Below are 17,584 nucleotides of genomic sequence, written 5' to 3' on the forward strand. Positions count from 1 at the left end.
CTGCCCCTAGGGCAATGGAAGCCAAAGAGAAAATAAACAAATGGGACTACATCAAAATAAAAAGCTTTTGCACAGCTAAAGTAACCATCAACAAAACAAGAAGAAACCCCACTGTATGGGAGAACATATTTGCAAATGTTATCACTGATAAAGGTTTAATTTCCAACATCTACAGGCAGCTTATACAACTTAATAAAAGGAAGATAAATGATCCAATAAAAAAATGGGCAACGGACCTAAATAGAATCTTTTTGAAAGAAGACAGAAGAAGACCAAGAGACACATGAAAACATGCTCAAAGTCACTAATTATCCGAGAGATGCAAATCAAAACGACATTGCAACACCCTCTCACACCTGTCAGAATGGCTATCATCAACAAATCAACAAACGACAAGTGTTGGCGAGAATGCGGAGAAAAAGGAACCCTCGTGCACTGCTGGTGGGAATGCAGACTGGTGCAGCCACTGTGGAGAACAGTATGGAGTTTCCTCAAAAAACTGAAAATGGAACTCCCATTTGACCCAGTAATCCCACTCCTAGGAATATATACTAAGAAACCAGAAACACCAATCAGAAAGAATATATGCCCCCTATGTTCATAGCAGCACAATTTACAATAGCTAAGATTTGGAAACAGCCTAGGTGCCCGTCAGCAGATGACTGGATCAGAAAACTATGGTACATCTACACAATGGAATACTGTGCTGCCATAAAAAAGAAGGAATTACTACCATTTGTAGGCACCTGGATGGAATTAGAGAACATTATGCTAAGTGAAATAAGCCAGTCAATGAAAGAAAAATACCACATGATCTCACTCATTTGGGGATAATGAAAAACATTATAAACTGATGAACAAAAAGATAGATACAGAGGCAGTAATGCATCAAACAGACTGTCAAATTACAGTGGGAAGGTTAGGGAGAGGTGGGGGAAATAAGAGATCAACTGAAGGACTTATATGCATGCATATAAGAGTAACCAATGGATGCAAAACATTGGGGGGTGAGGGCATGTATGGGAGTGGGGTGGGGGGGCAATGGTAAGATATGTACACATATAATACCTTAATAAAAAAAATTTAAAAAAAAAAAAGAATAGCATGCAGAACTCCTTTCCCGGTACCAGCTTCTTACTAGGTCTCAGCTTCCCCATCTGCAAAATGGGGTATTAGCAGAAGCCCTAAACAAACCTGGGGTCAGAGTCTTCTTTAGGGGGTGTTTTAGGAATGAGTGGAGCCCCATAGAGTAACCAAAGGGCCCGACTTTCTACACAGCCAACTTCACTTCACCAAGAGGGAAACTGAAGCCAGGGAGGGGCAACACAGCTCCCAAGACCGAGTGCTGTAAGGATGGTGAAAGGAGGCCCAGTTGTGATGTCCAGGAAGGAATCCTTCCTGCTGAGTCCTGACCCGGCCCTATTCTATGCACTTCACAGAGAAAAAGCTTTCTACAAAGGCATTTATTTTCCTCCAAGTACCCCCCCAGTTAATGAAATTCCTGAGAGTCCCACATTTAAATTAGAAATCGCCACGTCTTCCACTGCTGGCGAACGGAGCTATGTCAGTGGGAGAACAGAAGTTCATTCTACCAGAGGCTGGGGCTGGCCAAAGAGAGGCCAGGAAATGTCTGCCCAGCCCCAGAATAGCACCATGGTGGGGGGAAGGGCGGAGGGGCTGTACCCCTGGCCGAGGCCCCAGGCGTCCTCCTTGCTGGGCTCTTGGGGTCTTTTTGGTCTTGCCTGACTGCCCACCTGCTCACCCTGAAAAGACACTTTGGGAGCCATCAGCTTCTCACCAGTTGGAGTGAGAGGTTCCATCCCTCTCTCCAGCTTTCTACCCACCCCTGCCACTCTGAGTAAGAACCAGGGATGGGATGGGGGTGAGGTACCTAGGTAGCTGGGGGCACAGCAGAGGGGTACAGCAGAGAGCAAAGCAGGAGCCCCTCTCATGAACTGCTATTTCCTCACAGGGTTGCAGCTGAAGGGCAAGTCCTTGAGGAAGCAGCTTGTCTTCTCAGGGAGGGTTCCCCACACCTAACACAGTACCAACCCCCATGGTGCTCAGTCAACATTACTTGATTGAATAAGCAAAAAGCAGAAAAGCAGGGAACAGAAGCTGATCCCCAGGACCCAGTGTGACCAGCACACGCTTCCTGTGGGGACGGTGGGCAGAGGGGGGCTCACAGGGCACAGACCAGGGCACAGTGGAAGAGACCGGCCCAAGGGAAAGCCTGTATGTGTCCCAGCATGTGCCCCTGTGCCTCTGCCTGCCTGGGGAGGGGACCTGTGCTCACTTAGTGGAGGAGGGAAAGGCCAGCCTTGGGGCCAGCGTGGGAGAAAGCAAGAGGAGACACCGCTAGACTCTAGGCCATACTGGGCTACAGTGCCCCATCTGAGGATACGGATTACAGGCAGGTGGGAGGAAATCTGAGAAGTGAGAGCTAGTGTATCAGGGCCACTGGAAAAACAAGGCGAGGAGTGACTATGTATCAAGTCTTAGGAGAAACAAGTCAGAAGGTCAGTCTGAATGTTGTGCTCTCTAGAGAAAAAATGCAGCCAGATGGTCCATGTAGCGTATCCACTGGCGAAGCAAGGTGGTGGGGTCTGTGTCTATAAGAAATAAGGCAGCAGGATGACTTGGGAGTCATGTCCATTGGAGAAATGAGGCTGCAAGTGGTCTTGTATCGCATCCTTTGCAGAAGGAGTAGATTCGCCAGGATGGGAGCCATCTGTTGGGGGCAGGGAAGCCCCAGCCCAGGGCTCACACAGAGGCCCCAGTGCAGGCAGAGAGGTGAGCCCAAGGCAAGGGCAGCAGCTCCCTGATCCTTGTGGTCAGGCTATTTCTGGTCCATCACCTGAATTTCATGATGGGAAGAAAAAAAAGGGGGGGGGAGCATTAAGTGTCCGAGTTCTACTCTTGGGAGAGTGCCAGAAGCCCAGGACATGGTCATATACTTCAGAGTGGGCAGTGTGTGTGGGAGTGCCCACAGAGGTCCAGCTAGCAGTCCCCAGCACTAAGCGCTGCCCCGCGGCCCCAAAAGACACAAACACCGGAGTTGGGCATCAGGCAGACCACCAGGGCGGGCGCCTGAGGGAGACAGCTTAGTCCTCACCAATCCCCATGGATCCACTCAACTCAAACACTTCCCTCCCACTGGCCCCTCTGCCTGGCACACTTTTCCCTTCCCATCTCTTCTATCGGCTAGCAGGAAACCCTTTCCAGCTTCTCTTTCCCACACCAATTTCCCTAGCAGCCATGCTGTGGGAAACCTTCTTCCCCCTGGCTTCTTGTCTCCATGTAGAGGGCACCTCATGGATTCATAGCCCTGGCCTCACTCTACTCCTGGCCTGAATGGAGAGTTTAGAAGGAAGACAGGGACATGTGTGACCCCACCCTTCCCTCTCCCATTCTTTGGCAGTCTGTCTGACTGGGAAAATAGGTCTCCTCCTGTGGACTGCCCCTGCGCTTGCCCAGCAAATCCAGAGCCTGGGACCCAGAAGAAAGCTAAATGCAGGGATGAGCATCCAGAAATTCCCAACAGGGACACCAAGGTGACTTGAAAAAACTCTAAGGCTCCATAACCTTTGGCAATCAACCTTGATTTTCTAGGTGGAAGCCACTCAGATCTGTGATAGGCAGTTAGAGAGACATGCACAGAGCAAGGACAATAGGCCAGGTACAGAATGTCACCAGGGTGGTGTCTAGCAAAGGACAATTGTAGAGTAAGACCTTGCCCCAGGGTGATTTCTCCTCCCCTAGCATATGGCTGGTTATGGGGTTTGGACCCCCTAACCTTTCCTTCCTAGAGATAACATCTAGGCCTCAGTTGTATGTCAGCTCCAGGCCCAGATAAGCAACAAAACCAGACACGGCCCACCTCAGGACCAGCTGCATTGGATAATGACCCCCTGCCCTGACCACCAATCAATCAGGGGAGACCTAGACCCTGAAAGGACACCTGGAAAGCTGCTGAATATTCTATTGAGAATTCCCCCTGGGACCTCCCCTAAACTCTCCACCCTTAAAACCCTTAGGACGGAGGACTCAGTGCATTCTCCCTTCTGGGAACATGCCCTTGCCTTTCTCTCCTCCTCCCCCTCTCTTCCTCCCCTCCCCCCATTGCCTTTCCTTCTCCCTCCCCCTGCTCCTCCCTGTCCCAGGCACTTGACCATTTGCTTCCTCACTCCCGAGCTCCAAGGACCCTTCCTCTACCTCTATAACTTGTTTACTAGGTGCATTTCTTCTAGAATTACTTTTTTACCTCTATGATTTACTAAATAAATGTTCTCTTACAGTTTGGGTCTTGACTCTGAATTCTTTCCTAGCCAGAACCCAAGTACCAAGGTTGCTGAACCCAGGTTTGGTCTGACCCCACCATTCAGAGGGTGGAGTAACCAAGGTCTCAGCAGCTCTACTAGGGGGTGTGAGGGGAGTGGAGGCTGCTCTCCTGGGGAGCAGGTCACCACCAAGGAGTACAATCACTTCCCCATGACCCTCGTGCCTCCTACACACAGGTGCACAGACACACACAATCTCAAGCACCACGTGTCATTACCTTCTTTGTTTTCAGAGTGCTTTAGAGGCCTCAGGACTGCAAAAAAGGAAGAAGCACATAGTTAGGAGGAACTGTGGAAAGTTGTGTTGTGGAGGGTGGTATGGAGAGATAGAAGAACTGGGAGGAGGCAGGAGAGTGGGGGCAACATCATAGCACCAAGGAAGGGGCCTAGGCTGCTCTCCCAAGTCCCAGCTCCACACTGTGGCTTGTTATTCCCATCTCTAGGCCTCAGTTTTCTGCATCAGTAGAATGAGAACAACTACCTGCCCTCCTGTGAGCTAGAGATGTAGTATCTACTCCACAAACACAGTGAAGTAAGGAGCCAGAGAGGTTGCAGATGTCCCCGGATGTCCCCAGGACCGTGTGGAACAGACACTGACTAAATCTCTAAGCCACCAGCTCCTGCCCTCCCTTCTTTCAACTCCATCTGCCTTTGAGCATGAAAAAAGGAGGCCTGATCCCAGAGCCGTCTCCACACCCGGACACCAAAGACAGATAATTAACTGGCATAATTTATAGCAGTCCCAGGTGTCTGTTTCTTGCCCTTCGTTCTATGGGTGTGGGGAGAGAACCGGTGTCAACTGGCATCATCCCAAATGGCTCAGCAGGAACCTGCCTCTCCCAGCCCAGGAGCCAGAAGGCAATGAGGGCACCATGGCCACGAGATACCAGCACCTTGGCACCCACCCCACGCTGGGATCCCAGTTTGTGTCCCCACAGCACTAGGACCTTCAAAAACCTCTTTCCTATCCTGTCATTTCAGAGAGCTCCAAAATAAGCTTCGGGTGCCCATCAGGGCAAGGGCAGGATGACATTTACAGATGAGAAACTGAAGCCCAAAGGAGGAAAGTTACCAGAGTTACTTAACCTCTATCCAGAGTGGGACTACCTTACACTATCTGCCTAATAACAGGACTCCAAGGTATTGAGCACTTCCTAGGTACCAGGTATGATAGGAGGCCATTTATAAACATTACCTCATCTAATCAAACCCACACACCCAATGAAGGGAGGCAGTTCTTAGGAGAAAACTGAGACTCAAAGATGAGGAGTCCAAGGCCCAGAGAAGCAAAGCTCAAGGCCACTTAGTTTATATGAGCAGGAGCTGGAACTGAAACTCAGGCTGCCCTATCCCTCTCCCTTAGGAATCCACCAGACTCCACAGTGCAGGGTCCCTAAGGGTGGAACTGGCTGGCAGATGGGTAAAGGTAGGCAGGCGAGGTGAAGCAGCACCTGGGAAGGAATCAGGGGAGAGCCACCTCCAAGCCTAATGCTGAGCAGAAACCAGACTCACCTGGGTGGTAAGGCCTCAGTTCACAGGACACGCTTCATTCAACCTCAAGCAAATATGGCTCCTCCAGGTCCTGAAAACCTCTCCCCTGTTCCTGTGTCCTTTCCTCAGTCAATAAGGCCAGCTACAAGCTTAGACTTACCAGTCTTAGATCCTTCTCCATCCCCATTCTGGTCCTCAGCTCCTGGAAGAGCAAACAAAAACTTTCTCAGCCCCATTTCCATTATTGCACTTCCCCACCTGGGGGTGCAGGAGGCAGGTAAATGGGAAGCAGGCCTGACCTGTGGTCAAGTATTAGATATAGAGTCATAACTTGAGAGCAAGTATCACAGAGCAGAGCCCTGGGGCAGGATAAAGGGCTCCCAGCCACTCATCTAGCCAAGGACCAGCTACTCACCCTCACCAATCCACTGAACCCATCATCTACCTGTCCATTCACTTACCAATCCAGTCAACCACCACCCTCCAACATGTATACCCACCCATCTATTGGTCCACTCATCCTTCCACCAGCCCACCCAGGCACTGCTGCACAAGCATCACCTATCTGTCAACTGACCAGCCTCTTCCCCATTCACATATTCACTGTCCTTCCTGACACCGAGTCATCTTTATCTCTCACCATTACTTTCATGTTTACCCAAGAAAACCTCTGTTAACCACTGTACCACCCACCAGGGTCAATTCACCCACTCATCAATGTCCACTCCCTCACCCACCACTCACCAGAGTCAATTTACCTACCAAGGTCAAGCCACCCATCTACTGAGATCAGCTCACCACCTGCCAGTCACCAAAAGTCAGCTCATACTGATCCTAGCCCAGCAAATGGCAGAGGATCCAGGCTCTGCCCCCTCTGAGGCAGACACATCCTCACATAATGACCCCAAACCCATGAAACATTCACACGTATGTTAAATTTCTAAACCTGTGCTCTCACTCACAGACACACTCGTGGGACTTACTAGTATTCTCACAGACACATTCATCACCTTCTCACACTTCAGCCTTACACGTCCACCACTCACTTCCAGTCACACTCATATACATATTCAACCTGCCATACTTGCACACTCACAGGTAGACTCAACTTGTTCACACACACAAGACATATTCAGCCCCAAGGTCATACACACACAATCTAGCCCCCCTGGCACACCCACATTCATTCTGTCAGGGGAAAGTAAAACTCATATTGATGTCACAGGCACACCAACATGCCCAAAGACATGTGCACGCACATCCACACACCCCTCTCACCTGCATTCTCCTCTTCACAGCTCTGTTTGATCTTTCTCCAGCACACGAAGGCCAGGGCCACCAGCAGTGCAACAAGACAGACAGAGAGTCCCACGGTCACCCACAGGGCCTCAGGGGGGAATGTCATGGGCTGTCCTGGGAGGGACAGTGGAGAGAAATCATCATCTCTGGCCCCCATGGCCATGAAGACAGTACCCTCTGGCTCCAAGGTGAATGGGGTCTCCCACCCTCTCTGGGCCCCAACACTATGTGCATGCCCTTTCCCTGCTCATCCATACACCCTCCAAACCCTGACAGACCATGGCTGGTATGAACATGCTTCAACCTGGTAAGGTTGAAGAATCTTCAGTTGATGATGCTCAAGAACTTTCTATGGCTCCCTGCGGATCTGAGAATAACGTTTCAATCTTTTTTACAAGATTCGAGGACCTCAATAATCTAGCTGCCACTTAACTCCCTCTCCCTCTCCTTTGTATCTAATTCCACTATAGGAACCTCTGCTGCAGCCAAACCGGTGTCCTGGCCCTTCTCTGCAGAGATAACTGGCTCCCTCCAGCCACCATACATTGCTGTCAGTTTCCCTGACTAAAAAAAATGCTCCTAAGCTCTCCACCTACCTTAAGTCCACCTCCTCAGGAGGCCTTCCCTGACTACCCAGGCCCCACCTGGTGATATTCCCCACCCTACCGATCAGGAGTCAGCAAACTAAGGCCTGTCAGTTAAATCTGGCCTGTGACCTGTGTTTGTATAGCCCGTGAGATAATTTTTGTAAAGAGTTGCCAAGAAATGGCAAGGGAAGAACAGAAGGAAGTAGGAAAGAAGCAGCAGTAAGAGATGATGTGTGGCCCATAAAGCCTGAAATATTTATTACCCAGCCCTTTACAGAAAGTATCTTCAGATCCTGCATGTCAATGGGGATGGGCACTGAGGGCGCTAGAATGAGGAGCTTGCCATGGGCATCTTTCTGTGAAATGCTGAGGGCCCTTCTGTGAACTCTCTCACGACAGATGGAAGGAGATGAAGTGCCCACACCTGGGTCAGGGCCAGCAGTTGTTCTGAGCATGCCATCCTCCAGCCCAGTCCCTGGATTCCTGCTGGCTCCAGGGTAGAAGGCTTGGGGACAACAAATCTAACCAAAGACAGTGCTGCCTTCTTGTGCTCTCTGGAAAACACAAGCACCCCAGGCATTAGCAGCCTGGGGCCCAGTGGCTCCTGTAGGATGCACCAGCTGTGCTGAGAGTAGTGTCCTCAGCCCTTCAGCAGTGGAGGCCCTGGCATAGATATGGGCATTTGAGGCAGATGCCACCTTCAGCTGGCATGGCTGGCAAAGCTGCCGGTCTGGACATAGGAAGCAGAGGGACCCATCACCTGATAAGCAGGAGAGGACAGCAGTTATATGAGGAGTCAGGAGGGCCAGTCCATGAAACCCCTGGGGAGCCCAGAGTGGGGCTCCTGCAGCTATGACAGAGCAGAGCCAAATAAATACCCAGAGGGAGGAAGACTCTTTCGGTGTTTATCGTGGGCTGGTGCCTAGAACACAGGTCAGACTTGCCCTCATTCAACCAGTAAGGGACAGAGCAGGGCTCAGACCTTTGTCTTCTGGTTCCCGAACAGTGCCTGCTCCATAAATCCCACTCACCTTCACTAACCTCCAGCAGGTATAGGAGAGAGTAGGCTGGAGGGCTGACAGTTTCAATACCAGAATGTTTTATAAGGCACAAAGCTGCCCGAAGTGAAATACAGGCCAAGGACTCCAAAGTAGGCCAGACCTGCTCTAACAAAAACAGGAGGCTGGGTGGTAGGGAGGAGAGAAAATTGGACTGAAAGGCTAACTGTTGAATTCTGGTCCGGGTTCATCTACTCACTGGAGGGTGCTGGAGCCAAGGTCAACAGACCCTCCCAGGCATGAATTTAGAGAGGCCACACACCCTCAAAATTTAAATACAAGCTATTGCATTTATCACTTATCCAATTTTCAAAGAGGTGCCTGACCCCCAGAAGAGCCAGAGCCACTGGGCTGGTCTGTGGCCTGGCAGGGCTTCAGTTTCCTCATCTGTGAAATGAAAGTACTAAATGTTAGTTACTAAAGTTTTAAATAAAGATCTTTGTCTTTGGTGGGGCAAACATTCTCCTTGCAATTACATTTGACTGACAAGCCCTTTTTGCATGGCATGGCAAATGTCCATTTCAGCCCAGTGTGCAAATTGCCAGGAAGCCCACCGATCCGTCAAGGTCTCTCAACTCTCACCAGTCCCTGGAGACTTCTCTTGAACCACTCCAGTCAACCTCATATCTGATAGTTCTTATTCTCTCCTGCAAACACACCAGAAAATATGCTGTTCTTTAAAAGGCCAAGGAGACCCCTCAGAACATCCAAAAGTCTGGGGCAGGGATCACTAGCCCAGAGGGTTTCCAGGAATAGGGTGGGGTTCATCTTGCAGGGGTGGGCAGAGGGAACACAGCCTTTACAGAAGGCAACAACTGAAAGAGAAGGAGGAGTGAGCCTGAATGCCTAGAAGACAAGTGAAGGCCTTGGAAGGTCCAGGTTCGCCTGTGAGAAGAGACAGGAATAAGTCAGTGAATTCTGAGGCTAGTGCAGAAACTGGGGACCAGGTGCAGATCAGGACATGGGTGCGCTGGGGGTTGAGTGGAAGTCATAGCAAGGAAAACAGGACAGAACCTGCTGTCCTGACCCAGATTCATGGGGAGGCCCCTGGAAAGGTCAGTTGGCTCATGGGGAGGAACTGAGGAGCCAGACTGAGATCCAAACACAGATGGAGACTGCTTCCCTTGGCCTCAGCCTGCTTCACATCCCCAGGTACAAGGGATGCCCACTAAGATGGGCATTCAAGGAAGAGAAAGGGTGTCTGTGCTAAGACCCCCCAAACCAGAGATTGTGGCATCAACCTAGTATTTGACCACATAGGAGCAGCAGAGAGAGCCCCAGCCATTCTGACTGCTGCTTGGGTTGTGAGCGCAATTATAGAAGAGCTGACGTTGATGGGCTGCTAGGGGCTGACCACCTGTAGAAACCCAGCTGTCTCTCAGGGTCTCAGAATCAAATGGCACCCATGGATGCGGCAAAGCCTTCCCATCAGCCAGAGAAGTTCCCATAAGAAAACACTCCCTCACCACGTCCTGGGACCATGCCTTGGGGCTGCCCCAGAACTCCCACCCACACCTTATATTCCAGGCAGGTACTTGGTTCCTTGTATAAGAAGCATAAGTGCTACCTAAGGTGCTGCTAGGACATTACAAATGCCTCTTACCAGTTCATTAGGCAAGTCCCTTAAGGACTTCTTGGGAGAGAATTTGAGACACCTAAAATGTATGAAAATGGTTTTTCAAGTCTTCTGAACATTCAAACCTATCTAAATTCCAGCCCAGCATCTAGAAAAGAGGGGTGGCTCCTTCATCCTCCCCAGCTGTTCATCAGTCCCCTACCTGTGATGGTGACGGAGCCGTGAGTGTCCTGCTGCAGCACGGGGTTGCGCACCAGGCAGCTGTAGGTGCCATTAGCACCCAGCACCACTCTCAGAACACTGTGCACGTCAAACAAACCCTGTTCATTGGCCATCTGTGATGTGGTCACATTGCCCACCAAAGGCACACCCTGCCCATCCTGCCAGAACACCTCGGCCTCAGGGTAGCCCTGGTAGCTGGAGCATGTGATGGTCACTATATCCCCAGGCTGCAGGTCCTTGTTGGGCTCCAGGGTCATGCTGGGCTTTGAGTAGGGGGCTGGAGGGAGGCAAAGGGTAGAAGTCAAGATAAGGCAAGGACAGAGGGGGCACAGTGGAGGAACAGGGTGCCTGGGGCTGTGAGTAACAGGGGTCAGCACTAGGCAGTGGGTAAGGAGCTAGGGAAGTGAGAGGGGTGACTCAGGGAAAGGTCGCCCCCTTCTGGTGCTCACCTGCCACCTGCAGGCTGACTGCAGCGCTGCCAAAGTCTCGGATGCTCACGAAGCAGGTAAAGCTGCCCTCATCAGCCACACAAACATGCTGAAGCCTCAGGGATGCGTTGCCCTGAGCCAGTAGGTCAGGGAAGAGTGCGGTGCGGTTGGCATAGGCGCTGCCCTGGTCCTGGCCCTGCGTGAAGCTGTGCACCAGCTGTTTGGTGTCTGTCAGCTGCCAGATGAGGTTGAGCTGCTCCAGGCTGAAGCCAGGCTCTGGTGAGAAGGAGCAGCGCAGGGTAGCATCGGTGCCCAGCAGGGCCACCACAGGGTCTTCAGGGACCTGGACCTCTACTGCGCCTGACAGCGAGGTTGGAGGAGCAAGGTAGTGAGGAGGGGTAGCAACACTCTATGTTACCACCCTACAGCCTCCCACACCTCCTTCCCAATCAACCCCAGGCCCCGTTCCAACTTTCCCATTTTCTCCCCACACCCAAAAGCAGATTGAGCCTCAGGACTCCCAGACTCCTAGAGTCTCCCTTATCTTCTGACAGAAATCACAGCAGGTTGGCCTTGGTCTGACAAGGTCCATTCTGGGGGCCAAACTTGGGCTGCCCCTGGCCCTAGCAAAACTCTCCTCCCAGCTAGGACTCATTTCCCTCCCCTTTCCTTCATCCCTGCTGAGATCTGAATGCTTCTCCATCCTTCCAGAAATCTCCAGGGCCCTGAGTCAGGAGATGTAGAGAGTAGAGAAGGCCTGTTACCATCGCCCTCACCCCTTACGACTACCAACCCTGCTTTTATCTTTTCTTAAATAAACATGATTGTGGGGCCTGTATCTCCAAGGCGGTGCCTGGGGGAAGAGTCAGTGGGGCAAGGTGGTCAGGATGGGTGGAGACACTCTGGGCCTCTCTAGTCCCCTTCTCCTTCAGGGTGAACCCCAAGCCCCATCCACCTGTCCTTGGAGGCCTGAGACCTAAAGTAAATTTACTGGTTGCAATCCTCATTCAATCAACACAAATACAGTAAGCACCTACTATTTGCCAAGTAGTTAGGAATGCAAGAGAATAGGACCAAAGTCACATCTATACAGAGCTAACATTTTAATGGGAGAGATGAACACACTAGCACACAAATCCTTATTAGCATTAGGGCTAGACTAGGAAGAAAACATGCCAATGAATTAGAAAGTACAGTGGTAGCTTTTCAAACACCTGGCAGGTACTTAACAGCTATCTGTGCTGGTTTCATTTTCCCATGAGTATATTTATAATAATAAAAGTGTAATATACTAATTAGACTGGACAGCCAAACAACCTTCCAGACAACCTTCCGGATGAAGCCACAGTGGTGGGGGCCAAGGCAGAGGCAGTTAGGGGCAATCAGGCAGGCAGGCGAGCAGTTAGAGGTGATCAGACAGGCAGGCAGAGTGGTTAGGGGCAATTAGGAAAGCAGGCAGGCGAGCAGTTAGGGGCAATCAGGCAGGCAGGCAGAGTGGTTAGGGGCAATCAGAAAGGCAGGCAGAATGGTTAGGGGCAATCAGGCAGGCAGGTGAGCAGTTGGGGGCATTGGGCAGGCAGGCAGAGTGTTTAGGGGTGATGAGGCAGGCAGGCAGAGTGGTTAGGGGCGATCAGGCAGGCAGGCAAGCAGTTAGGAGCCAGTGGTCCCAGAGGCTGGGCTGAGGGACCATCCCTCTCCCCTGCACAGATTTCATGCACCAGGCATCTAGTATTATCTTTATAAATTGGAAAGTGGAGTCTAAAAAAGTATGCATTGTAGTGTTAATAGTGGTTTTCTCTGGATGAGAAAGGATCACAGGTGCTTTTTTCTTTTCTTAAATAAACACAATTAGCTTGTACAGAAGGAAAAAAAAGTGCCCATACTTTTAAATATGGTAGTGAGGCACATTCTTAGAGCTATTAAGCTGAGATTTAAAGGGAATGAAAAAGAGCCTGACACACTGAAGCCCCACTAAAGTAATCTTGTTCTGTACAGTCAATCGCTGCATAACAGTTCTACTGTACTCATAGCCAGTCCTCAGCCAGTCAGCCTAAGCATCAATCTCTCCCACTGACATGCCAATAGCAATCAGGGCTCAACTACAGAGAAGGGCATACACAATCCACACAATGGACACATCTGGAGCACCTGGTTCAGGTGACCACAGAGAATGTGCCACTGGGCCCCACAGGACACCTACTACATCGACCACTCTACCAAGACCAGAAGGCAGAGCAGCTCTACCTAATAAATAGAAACCAACACAGGGAGCCAGCCAAAATAAGGAGACAAAGAAACAGTCCCAAATGAAATAACAGACCAAAACTCTGGAAAAAGAACTAAACACAATGGAGACAAGCAATCTACCAGATGCAGAATTCAAAACACTGATTATAAGGATGCTCAATGATCTCAGTAATGACTTCAACAAAGAAATAAGAGACATAAAAATGGAGATAGAAAACATAAAGCAGTTAGAAATGAAGAATTCACTAACTGAAATGAAGAATATATTAAAGGGAATCAACAGTGGAATAGAAGAAGCAGAGGATCAAATAAGCAATATGGAAGATAAAGTAGCAGAAAACACCCAATAAAAATAGCAAAAAGAAAAAAGAATTAAAAAAGTAGGATAGTTTTAAGGGACCTCTGGGACAACATCAAATGTATCAACATCCATAGCATAGAGGTCCCAGAAGGAAAAGAGAGGAAGCAAGGAAATGAAAAGCTATTTGAAGAAACAATGACAAAAAAATCCCTAACTGGAGAAGGAAATAGACACACAAGACTATGAAGCACAGAGTTTCCCAAACAAGATAAGCCCAAAGAGGCCCACACCAAGGCCCATCATAATTAAAATCCCAAAGGTTAAAGACAACGAATCTTAAGAGCAGCAAGTAAAAAAGCAGAGAGTTACTTACAAGGGAGCTTCTATAAGACTGACAGCTGATTTCTCAATAGAAACTCTGCAGGCCTGAAGGAATTGGCACAAAATATTCAAAGTGGTGAAAAATAAGAACCTAAAACCAAGATTACTCTACTCAGCAAAGCTATCATTTAGAATCAAAGGATAAAGAGCTTTCCAGACAAGAAAAGCTAATGAAGTTCATCACCACCAAACCAGTATTACATAAAATATTAAAGGGCTTTCATGAAGAAAAAGAAGAAAAAAAGATCAAAAGTATGAATGATAAGCCCTAGCTGGTTTTTCTTAGTGATTAGAGCATCAGCCTGCAGACTGAAGGTCACAGGTTCAATTCCAGTCAAGGGCATGTACCTTGGTTGCAGACTCCATCCCCAGTCCCCATCAGGATGAGTGCAGGAGGCAACCAATTGATGTGTCTCTCTCACATTGATGTTTCTCTCTGTGTTTCTCCTCCTCCCTTCCACTCTCTCTAAAAAATCAATGGAAAAAATATCCTTAGGTGAAGATTAACAACAAAAAATGTGAATAATAATATGGCAATAACTACGTATCTATCAACAATTACTTTAAATATAAATGTATTAAATGCTTAAATGAAAAGACATAGGGTGGCTGAATAAATAAGAAAACAAGATCCTCGCCCTGGCTGGTGATCTCAGTGGTTAGATTATTGGCCCATGTCTCAAATGGTTGCAGGTTCAGTCTCCATTCCCAGTCAGGGGACATGTCTCTCTCACATCGATGTTTCTCTCTCTCCCCCTCCCTCCCTCCATCCTACCCTCTCTAAAATTCAATGGAAAAAATATCCTCAGGTGAGGATTAACACACAAAAAAAAAAGAAAAAAAAGAAAAAAAGATCCTTATGTATGCTGCCTACAAGAAACTTACTTCAGATCAAAAGACACACACACACTGAAAGTAAAGAGATGGAAAAGGTATTTCATGAAAGTGAAATTTAAATAAAAAAACTGGGGTAGCAATACTTATACCAGACAAAATAGACTTTTAAAACAAAGGCTATAACAAAAGACAAAGAAGGACCCAGCAATTCCACTTTTGGTAATTTATCTGAAGAGATCGAAAACACTAATTCAAAAAGACATATGCACCCCTATGTTCATCGCAGCATTATTAACAACTAGGGGCCCAGTGCACGAATTTATGCACCTTGAAAGGGACTGTGAGCCGCAAGGCTGCAGTGGGCACAGGGGCGGGTCTTGGCCCATCCTCCACACCCTCGCCTGGCCCCTCCCACCGTGGCCCTGGTCCCCTGTCTGCTAGTAGCCCTGCTCCCACTGCTGCCCCCATGTGCTGAGGGTGCAGAGCGATTGGGGACGGCACCGGCAGTGGGTGCGAGCAGGGCTGGAGCCATCAGTGGGTGCAAGTGGTGGCTGCTGCCCTGATCACACCTCAGGAGCAGAGGGAGGTGGAGAAGCCCTCAGGGACCATCAGGACCAGCAGCCACCACTTGCATCTGCTGACGGTGCCCAGCGATCAGGATTGGTGCCAGGCGCTGGCTGCAGGTACAAGCGGGGCCAGCACCAATAATGGTTGTGGGTGGCGGTTCCAACACCAGCAGCAAGTGAGAGCAGGGCTGTCGCTGACAGCAGGTGCGAGAGGCAGCTCTGGCACTGGCAGCAGGTGCAAGCAGGGCCAGTGCCGGCAGCAGGTGCGAGCATTGGGCGGGACCGCAGCATGCAGGAGCAAAGAATTTTTAGTAACCACCAGAGGCTCGCCCTGATGACAGCGACCAGCGCCCCGCTTTGGTCTAGCACCCCAGCTCACCTGCTCCACCACCCCGCCACAGCCACTGCCCACCATGTTCTGCTCTCTGCCTCCTGCTGCCAATGCCTGCCATGTTCCGCATGCGACCCCTGGTGGTCAGCGCACATCATAGCGACTGGTTGTTTGGTTGTTCAGTTGTTCCACTGTTCAGTCTAATTGCATATTAGCCTTTTATTATATAGGATAGTTAAGATATGGAAGCAACCTACATGTTCATCAATAGATGAATGGATAAAGAAGTGGTACATACATACAATGGACTATGACCCAGCCATAAAAATGAATGAAATCTTAACATTTGTGACAACATGGATGGACCTAGAAAGTATTATTCTAAGTGAAATAACTCAGAGGAAGACAAATACCACATGATTTCACTTATACGTGAAATCTAAAAAACAAAATCAATGAACATGCAAAACACAGACTCAAAGATAGATACAGACATTTTGATGGTTGCAGATGGTAGGGGGTTTGGGAGGCTGGGTGTGAAAGAGGAAGGGATAAAGAAGTATAAATTGGTAATCACAAAATAGTCATGGGGATGTAAAATACAGAATAGGGAATACAGCCAATAATATTGTAATAACTTTATGGCGTTAGAAGTATACTAGATTTATGGGGGTAATCACCTCATAAGTTATATTAATGTCTAATCACTATTTTGTACAACTGAAACTAATATGATATTGTATATCAACTGTAATTGAAAAATAAAATATTACTTTGAAAAATAAAAATTAAAAAAAAAAAAAGATAAAGAGCCACATAGAGGCAATAGCAGGTGTGAAGGCCCTGAGTCAAGGTTCAGGTTACTATGTGATAATATCAGGAAACTGTTGGTGAGGCTGCAGCATTTGGATGGGAGAGCTTTGTGGACCTGAAAGGAATTAAGGGAAGTCATTTGGAGAGTTTTAATCGGGTATAATTTGGGTAACAATGCTTCAAATTCACTCTGGCTCTTCAGTGGTCCCTGTAAGAAGTGATGATGGTTTAGCTTCAGAGGGTGGCAGTAGCTATGAAAAAAGGAGACAGATTCAAGGTTTATTTAGGAGGTAGGATGAACAGGGTTTGCTGAGGGAGTCTAGGTGAGGGGAACACAGGAGCATGGATCTCATCAGCCAAGGTCAACTCCATCCCCAAAAGCCGGGCCCACAGGCATAGCCAGAGACAAACCCCCTGCTCCACACCTGCCCTCCATCCTATGGCTGTACCCTGTAGCTGCCCCACCTTATCACTTCTATCTCCATTCCAATTCTTCTTTTGGAGCCCCGCAAAATTAGGAAAGGATCCCCAATAGACTTTTTGGGGAAGGTGTGCCCCTACCCTGACATTGCCATTCCTGGGTCATAGTTCGATTAAGTGTGTGCTTTTGGTACCAGCAAAACAGGCACACCAAAAAAGTGTGAAAATCAGTCTTAACACATAATTTACTAAATACAGTATTCAGAAAGGTTTCTTGAATTTACAAAAATAGCATTTTTGTAAGAAAAAATTACAAACAACTATATGCCAACAAATTGGAATGAATGGATAAATACCTAGAAGCATACAATCTTCCAAAACTGAATCAGAGACAATCTGGATAGACAGATTACAACTAGTGAAACTGAAGTAGTAATAAAAAAAAAAAAAAAAAAAACTCCCAACAAACAAAAGTCCTGGACTGGATGACTTCACAGGTGACTTCTGCCAAACATTCAAAGAACTAACACCTATCCTTCTCAAACTATTCCAAAATGTTCAAGAAGAGGGAAAACGCTGAAGCTCATTTTATGAGGCCAGTATTATCCTAATTTCAAAACCAGATAAAGAAAGAAAATTATAGGCCAATATCTCTGATGAACACAGATGCTAAAATCCTTAACAAAA

The 17,584-nt window shown here is 48.5% G+C and overlaps 1 protein-coding gene across 2 annotated transcripts in view; it reads right to left on the reverse strand.

The window, feature by feature from the left end:
• Positions 1–1,064: 1,064 nt before the first annotated feature.
• Positions 1,065–17,584, reverse strand: part of CD276 (CD276 molecule) — a 107,487-nt gene continuing 90,967 nt past the window's right edge. The window contains exons 3-8 of one of the 2 annotated variants that reach the window (XM_080642861.1): positions 11,023–11,361; positions 10,554–10,850; positions 7,110–7,244; positions 5,992–6,033; positions 4,559–4,594; positions 1,065–2,857 (exon numbers count right to left, since the gene is read on the reverse strand). In XM_080642861.1, coding sequence (XP_080498987.1) covers positions 2,835–2,857; positions 4,559–4,594; positions 5,992–6,033; positions 7,110–7,244; positions 10,554–10,850; positions 11,023–11,361 — 872 coding nt within the window. In that variant the 3' untranslated portion in view covers positions 1,065–2,834. The remainder of the gene's footprint in view (positions 2,858–4,558; positions 4,595–5,991; positions 6,034–7,109; positions 7,245–10,553; positions 10,851–11,022; positions 11,362–17,584) is intronic. The other variant, XM_080642860.1, reaches the window with a different exon arrangement.

This window comes from Plecotus auritus, assembly GCF_963455305.1.
Source record: "Plecotus auritus genome assembly, chromosome: 1".
In the NCBI taxonomy this organism is placed as follows: domain Eukaryota; kingdom Metazoa; phylum Chordata; class Mammalia; order Chiroptera; family Vespertilionidae; genus Plecotus; species Plecotus auritus.